General features: G+C 42.4%; 1 protein-coding gene across 1 annotated transcript; it reads right to left on the bottom strand.

Annotated features, from left to right (window-relative positions):
- Positions 1-1,436: 1,436 nt before the first annotated feature.
- Positions 1,437-8,257, bottom strand: NUDT21 (nudix (nucleoside diphosphate linked moiety X)-type motif 21; the record flags this gene model as incomplete). Its single annotated transcript, XM_010284691.1, is given in 8 exon segments — positions 1,437-1,720; positions 3,013-3,127; positions 3,485-3,560; positions 4,213-4,302; positions 4,994-5,057; positions 6,296-6,498; positions 6,500-6,606; positions 8,165-8,257. Coding segments are annotated over 8 exon segments (770 nt in total), but the record flags the coding sequence as incomplete, so codon positions are not given.
- Positions 8,258-8,670: the final 413 nt, after the last annotated feature.

Raw genomic sequence — 8,670 nt, 5'->3', positions numbered from 1 at the left:
CAGGAGAGGCCCGGCGGCCCGGCCCCGGCAGGACCGAGGGGAAGTTAGAAGGGCACTCCTTCGGTAGCCCCGAAACCGACAGGCACGTAGTCAAAAGAGACAGCAGAGCTGACAGCGCGCAGGCAGCGTGCTCCCACAGGCGGCTCAGAGGAACCATGAGTCCCACTCGCTGACGAGCACGCAAGCGGTGGAGGACGGGCGATGCGCTACAGGCCAGGCCCTGAGAGCAGGGCTCTGCTGCTGCTCGTTCCTGCGGGCTCCGACTCCCAAACCTCCACCTTCATGTGCCTCCCCATGCAAGAACTGTTCCGCTCTACAGCCCCTGCTAGCTTAATTTCCCCCATCTGGCAGTCGCCTAAGAAACCAGACATTCTGCTAACCAGGCCTTCCACCCATAGGACCAAAGCGAACAGCCCTACCATTAAATTGTCCAGTATTTTTTCAGTATCGATCCCAGACCCCACAGCTTCAAGTTGGCAGAAGCATCAAGCTGTCGCAAGCATTCTGCACGCAGCTTACCAGTACAACTGGCAACAGAAAAAAGCACTTTGGCAAGTTTCCGTTCTCTTGGCAGCATGCGCTCGCCAGCAATGCCTTCATAAATGCAGACAGTGCACAAACAGCAGTGCATCTTCTGGTCCGAGGCAGAATTTAGAAATGAGTTAAAGAGTGAAGCAAAACTATGGAAAGCTAAAGGCATTAGGAAGGGACACATCCACTGGAATGGATGTTTAGCCAAGCATGTAAAAAAACCCCAAAAACCTATAAAGGTTGATATTTACTACCTGCAAGAGACTGAAATGTTAGTGTGAGAAAGCAGGAGTAGGGAGTATCCCTTGCAAGATGACACAGCATGCTGGTCTACTACAACAGCTCAGCATAACATGGAACCACTTGCATATGGCACTAGCAAAACGTTTAAACATGACCCAAATACAGTCCCGTAGCTATAGAAAGGATACAAAATTAATTTTACTTCCATATGTTAACTGGATCTCAGGCCAGGCCAACAGAATTTGTTGGGTTGTTACTTTCTTTAAGGGGCACAGAGGGAGAAGATACACATTACATCTCCTCCAAGCCCTGTACAAACAGTAATGCTTCCACATCAGTTCTGGTAAACTTTGAACAATTGCCTTTAAGTACTCATACCCCCTCAAAACAGCAATTCTGTTCTCTAAGCTAAAAAAAAAAAACACCTCAATATTATACTGCACCTACTTATACTGTTTAATCTCCCCCTCAGACTAACTCTCTGCTCAGGGATGCAGATCAGAGCATCTGAATGGTCCCTGAATGGGTTAGGTCCTCCTCTTGTTGCCAAGATCTTTTGTATTCCTGCAGGATAGTAATAACGTTTAAAACATGTACCTAAAAGCAGGAGACAACTAAAGAAAAAACAAAAAAACCAAAACCAAACACACCCAAGACAAACAGAATTTTAACCATTTTGTTTAATGTTGTACAAAAAAAATCTGGTGAGTATTACAATGAAAAGCGATTAAAACACAGATATCACATTGCCATCCCACTACCTAAACAGTTGAGATTCTATTCATACAATAGAAAGTTTAGTGGCCTTCAGGAAAAGAACGACATAAAAAAAATCCTTGCGTCACATGTATTCTTTTCTCTACATTTTAAAGCTGTGCTCACAGAGACGGCTTCTTCTATCAGACTCTTCAGGTACATGGGAATTCAGTTGTAAATAAAGTTGAACCTAAAATTAAAAGGATTATACCAAGTGAGGAATTGTCATTCTTTTTATTTAAGTGACATTTTGGAATGAATAAGCAACTGCTTTGTTTCTCTTCTTGATAAGCCTCCATCTGACAGAACAAAAGTGATTTCTTTAATAAGACAGCTTTATAATATAGTGGGAAGCATCATTTTTAACAGCCAATGCTACACTAGCATTGCACATCAGTCTCTTAAGGTTGCAGAAGAACTAGTTATTAACATTTAATCTCTTAAGAGAACTTCACAGATAGGAAAATACCAGTGAGAGTTATGTACCCCCATCAGCAACTCTTTCGCAGCATTTCTGCTATCAGGGCCAAACACTCCAAGGGTAACATTGGGACATGCTCAACAGAAGAGCAAATTTTTCTCTACTGAATTTCACAACAAACAGCGTTCCCACAGCAAAAGCAAGCATCCGTCTCAACTTCCGGATGTCCATCCTTTGGAAGTTTCTGCTGCACCGATACCAAATGTGCATTTGGCCGCGTAATAGCCAGTGTTTTGCTGGTACTCAGGAGAAAGTATCTGCTGTCTTTAGAGCAGAGAGAAGGGGAAGCCCCCATAGCTACAACTGCCAAAATTGGGACTAGATGGAGAAAAAAACCAGCATGATAGAAGCCTGTTATGGGCAATACCAGTGCTGACATTCTGCTAACAGACTTTTTTCATCAAGGTAGGTAGATGACAGAACTACTTCCCTGAGTGATGCCTGGCATTCCTAAACATTTGCTGAAGTAACAGAACCAGTGAGACTAGTGAGCTCTGGAGAGCCGAGGTACAAGCCATTTTCAGGTAAGAAAGCCCAAGAATGTGTACACTGGGAAAAGGAAGGAAAAAATACAGCTGTCCCTACAGATTACTTGTGTTACAGAGATGCTACACTTTATTAACTCTACTACACAGAGTCTAAAAAACCTACCACATTTAATCAGCACAAACCTGTGATAATATGCACAGCTAATTCAGTGCTTCAAACACACATCCTGGATTATACTGTCACACTTAGAAGCAGCTGTTCCTTAGCCTTTGCACAGCTGCATCCTCATTATCTTTCCCATTTTGCTTTGCTACAGCTGCCAGGTAGCACTTTGGTACTAGCAAGTTGCAATCAGTGTCTCTGAATTGTTGCATCTTGTCTGAGGCAAATTCTAAGCTCTTGAGCATAGCTGCAACCTTTTCACAGCTGGTTTCTGCAGTGCCTAGCCTTGCTCTGGTTTCCCATGGCAAATGTGTTCCCAAGAACTGTAATACAAATAAATCGTAACATACCTGCTCAGAAGTTGAGGAAGGCTGGAAATAATGGGCCCATATCCTGGTGCATTGTCATAGAGCTCAAACAATGGTGCAGCGACCAGCTTGTAATTTTTTGGGACTGCAAACAAAGCTAAAACCAAATACAAGTTGATGAGAAAAACCACCACACATTCAGCCAAGGTATCACCGTACCTCAAAACAAGATCACTACATATAGTACTATAGTAGGCTTATTCCTTTTCTAGTTAAATATGGGATTCACATGCTGTACACACACTGATGCAGGTGCAGGAATGAGCATTTACCAGGACTCATGTTGAAAGATCACCTACCTTCAAAACTGGTATCAGCATTTAACTTTTTTAGCGATCGACTATAAACAACTGCAAGCATATGAACACAAACTTGATACCAGATTTCCTTGCATGAAATGCACGCATTTAGACACTGTTCTAAACACAGTCCTTTGTTGCAAAGAAACACTTACCCTTTTCTTGAAGCTGGACCAAGAAAAGCTTTTTGTGCTCTTTTGGTTTTGTAATATGAGCTGGGATATAGGGATACTGGAAGAAAAACAATAAAAATTGGTTGTACAGAGCTTTGAGAACATTGTGCAATCTGAAGCAGTACTTTATAAATTATCCAGCACTGTACAAGCTTTCACCATGTCGTATATTGCTCTTTCATGGCATCAAGTAATGAAAACCACTTTTATAAGAAAGTACTCGGAAAGAAATGCTGTTGCTGTCACAACTACTGACAGGATCTAAAGCGCCACCAGCACTCATGAGCAGCTAAAACAAACCAACACAACAGAAATACCTAACGGCAAACTGAGCAAGTATTTTCAGTATTAAAGCACTTAGAAATCGGGTAGCAAGCCTATTCTATTCACAGGGCATCTGTTCCATATGCAGCAGTGCAAGAGTTTCCATTGTGGCTAAAACAGGAAATTAAATGGTGCGCCTGGCTCAGCACACAACTGGAAACTATTACATCCAGTGGTTTCTCATCCATCAGGACGGGTGTGAGGAGGGAGAGGGGAGTTTCCAAAAGAAAAAGTTTGTAGTTTCTCCTCAGACACAGAAAGGAGATGGAATAGGTAAAAAAACCAGAAAAACTAATTGCTCATGCAGTAGGTACTCAAAAAGCCCTAGGTTGAAGGTTTTTGGAAGAACAATCAACACTTGACTGAAAGTCAATGTGAGTACTCACCTGTGGAGGTTCAAAGTTCGGTCTCCACCAGTTACCAATGCAGTCATCAATCACCCAGTCTTGCTGAACACCATCTTGACGACCTAGTATCTACCAGAAATGCAGTTACAGTCAAAACTCTAACTACCACAAGTCAATTTTTTTAGAAAACATACACTGGAAGCACGAAGACTTGCTGTAATATGGGTCTGATGTAATTCAAGAACTGGTCTGGAACAGCTTTTAATAGAATTTTAGAGTATTTTTGTATAAAGGAACATTTTTTAGTAAAAGCCTCATTTAACAGGACAAGGACACTTGTGAGAGCATTTCAAATGCCATGCTGCATTCAGCTGAACTGAATCCCGTCAGACCAATGGGAAGAATGAAATGCAATGTTACACTACCTGACCAAATTCATTTAGGTTACACGGAGAGCATGGAAGGTTAATTGGTGCATTGAGAAGACTTATCTCAAAAACAAGTCCTCATCAGTTATGCTCTTCAACATATTTTATTGACTATCTGCACACTCACTTGCCTGTAGCCAGCCAAAAAGCAAAGCTGCAAAAGAACACAGGAGTTAAGCAGCAGGTGGGGGGGGTCAGCCAGTAGACCACTCTGTCACACTCATGATGCAGATAAATGAAAACTTACTGATTTATTTGTTAACTACCTAAGAACATCACAAAAGCATCACAATAACAGAAACAATAAAGGAGACGGCTCTTATGCTTTGGCTTATTCTGGTAACCCTAAAATATTCCAACATTCTGGTATAGCAACAAAAAAGAAAACAGACCTCTGTCATTAAGCGTTTGAGCCCTTCTACCTCATCTTCTCCTGGATTCAGTTCACCACCAGGTCTGTTAAAATAATCAATGATGAAAGCTAAAGTTACATTTCATTGTATTTACAGACTTTCACAAGTAAGTTTGGATGTGCTTCCAGGCAGGGAGCTACAAATTCACTCAAGGCCCTTAAGTCAGATCTTCCAAATCTAACTTTGCTGAATTTGAAGACAGTAAGATAGCTTTCACCAAAACCGTGACTAAAATGGCTACTGCATGTCCCTTACAAAAACCATCCGGTGTATAAAATACTTTAACTTCAGCAGGACAAAGCATAACAATATACATGATAATAACTGGGACCCTTAAAAGATAAAAGTTTTAACAACAATAAAAAGCACCAGAAGTTGAAGAAAAGGTTGTAAATACTGACCATACTTGTTCTTATCTCACAAACAGCACTCACTGAAGCACACATGAAGCAGAAAATAAAACTTATGTGGGAAACCATCCTGCATCTGATGCAAGGTTAATGAAAAAAAAACAAACCTAAAAACACATTTTCATCATTACAGAGTTTTGCAAAACTTTTAGAGTCTAGCCTCAGACATCCTCCATATCAAGATGTCAAAAAGAATCTGGATATAAAATTAGAATTCACATACACACAGAATTGAGAACAAACAACATAAACATTAAAAACATAAGAGCAAGAACACAAGCAGGATAACTTGAGACAAGTCAAGCCCACCCAGTTTAAAAAAGACAACAAGCACCACTGCCATCACCACAACCATAAGATCTAAACACTAAAATTTCACTCTGGCAGCAATAACCATTAGATGAACTGAAGCAGTTTTCTCAAATTTGGATGCTTACCTTTCTTGCTGTACTCAGCTCACCCAGTAATTTGTAAATGATAACATTCTGCATTTACTGGGGTTTATGCCTTCAGCTTCACTTTACCACTTCTGCAGCCATAGCATATGCATATTTAAGCATAACAGCTTTCACAGTGTAAGAACACCACACTAACTACTGATAACGATTTCTAAACAGGAATCTACCATAGTAATGCACCGTAATTAAGATTTCCAGTCTGTTCAAAACTAAGTCACCCCACTCATAAGCACAGTCAAATACACTTCAGATGAAAATGCCACCATTCAAAAGACGTTTTCCCACACTAAGTCTTTGCAAAAAGTGAATAACGTTCAAAACATCTATCAGCTAGCCACACTTAACCTCTAGCCCGCGTGTTTAGCCGTCCGTGACAATAAACTAAAAGTTACGTTCAAGAAGCAGACACTTACAGCTTGAAAAAAGTTGTACCCAGCTGCAGTAACAGCACATGGGGCAGCCTGTGCTCATGTACAATCAGAACCCCTTCCACTGTCCGCCTCATACCAATCTTGTCAAACTCTTCCCTCATGCGCTGAAACCGAGCTGCCACGGAGCTGTCCTTCTCATACAGAGGTTCCTTTGTACCAAATGTGTAATTTGTCAGTGGGTACCTGTAAGGGAAAAGAAAGTATGTCACCGCATACAAAAAAATCTAAATTTAAATCACTGTGATGCAGCACCCAGCCTGAGGCAGAACATACTGTGGTTGACGGAATGGTAACTCACTCGTAGCACTCACCTAGAAGTTCTTGTTTGTGGCTTACGGGGCCCCTATCGCACAGAGATCTGCACTATGATACATTCAAATGCAGAAAGTCCTGCTGACTGACATGCTGGTGTGGTGCTGATTCAAAACAAAAGATGCCCAGAAGAACCAGCAGCAACTGTTATTCAACAGCCACCCTCTTTGATCCCCACACCGCAGAGAAAAGGCAGCTGAGGCTCTGAGATGAGCTGGGAAAGGGACAGGACAGAAATGCTGGGAAGCAAGGGAAGCTGCACAGGACAGCATTTTTTCTGCAGAAGTAAATGAAGAGCCTGAGAACTAAGCTGTTGAAAGTGTGTTTGTTTTGAACTGGGAAATCAGACATCTGGATCACAGAACAGGAGAAATGCTGAGTGTCTAAGTGCAGGCCCAGGAGCCTGGGGTAAGAACAAGAGTTTGAGCAGATCACTCTACTGGGCTAGGTGCTGGACCTCTGCCTCCTCTAGTGACAGTATAGTGGATTTCTCCAGGTAAGAGGAACTGAAAAGAGCCAGAAAAGAAAAGAGTGCTTAGGCAAGAAATCAGTCAGTCCTAGAGAGCACAGAGGGCAACAGGAAAATGCTACTGCACAACAAAATCCAAGTAACACAGAGATCTGATAGTATGAGGCCTGGAGGGAGCACAGGATCATCAAGCTAAGTCAAAAAGGGAGAGGAAAATGGGTTGTGGGCAGAGCAGTAACGAGTCATCACCACGGTTTTATTGACTTATTCTATTAATTCTGTTGCTGTATGCCACAAGTGACTGATTTCATGGGGAATGCTTTCCTTGAGACGCATCTCATCATGTGTTCTTTTCCCAATACTTAATTGTGTCGAACTTTAGCATGCCCTCTTCCCCTCCTCAAATTTTTCCTCCCCGCCCCAAATTTTCCTCATTTTTCATAGTGGTGAAATCACAAGCCAGTTGCAGTTCTTAGAGCCCTTTCTCATGTACACAAGTGAGCCAAAACAACCAGTTTCTTACCTGCAGATTCATTTATTCACAAGTTTCCCCCCACTTTCACTTATACCTTAGAATCGTTTCCATTTTTAGATACACAAATAGCTTTATTAATAGTCTACTATGCTAACCCATACTATGCTAATGTGGGTACATTATCTGGTACATCAAAACCCTTAGCCTATACTTAAAAAAAAAAATTACAGTGGTATCACAGTAATACTGCTCTTTTCTTTAGAGCCACTATAGAAGTATTCCAACCTCTGAAGTTCATATATGAACTTCTACAAGATTCTTTCTAACTGTGAATAATCTTAGCTATGACCAAAAAAACCTATACAAGCCTATGATTAATAGCTAAAATTGAATATTGGCTGTTACAGCTAACATCTGCTGTTTCTGCAACTTGACAGATGTACTTACTGAAGAACACACCCATCAGAGTTTACTGGAAGAAGCTAAAGTACATGGCTTCTCATACAAAGTAAATATTTATTAGTAAGTAGTCTGTATAAATGACAGAGGTAAAATTTCCTCTGGCAGCAACCACTCTGAATTTAAATTAATATACCTGCACTAGACAGCCAGCAAACATCAGGCACACCTACCCACATCCCACCCAGGCCAATGGCCCGTTTCTCTCTCTGCCGCCAAAGGCAGGTGCCTGTGAAAGCGCATACCAGAAGAGAAGCACATACTATGTTCACCACGTCGAAATACTCCTTAACTGTGTTACTTGGGGGTCACGCTCCCCCAGTCAGACGCCGTTTCTATACGCTACAGCACATATATTCGCTAAATGCTCCGTACTCCCCCAATTGCTGGCAAGCCTTCAGTACCCACAACATCCTATAGCGTGGCCTTTCACGGCTCAACAACGCGCCCTCGTAAAGGGAGGGGGGGCAGACACCTCACTGGCAACCGGGCTCTTCCGCCGCTTTCCCCTCGGCCGGCGAGGACCGGGACCGCGGGCGGCCCCTGTGCGGCGGATACCGAGGGAAAACCTCCGCAGGCTGCCCAAGGGCGGCCCCGGGGCTGTTGACAGAGCGGGGAAGGGCTCGATGAGGGGACGGGATG

The sequence above is a fragment of the Phaethon lepturus genome, unplaced genomic scaffold (assembly GCF_000687285.1).
Source record: "Phaethon lepturus isolate BGI_N335 unplaced genomic scaffold, ASM68728v1 scaffold39173, whole genome shotgun sequence".
NCBI lineage: Eukaryota > Metazoa > Chordata > Aves > Phaethontiformes > Phaethontidae > Phaethon > Phaethon lepturus.
This window is presented reverse-complemented; position numbering and strand designations above follow the sequence as displayed.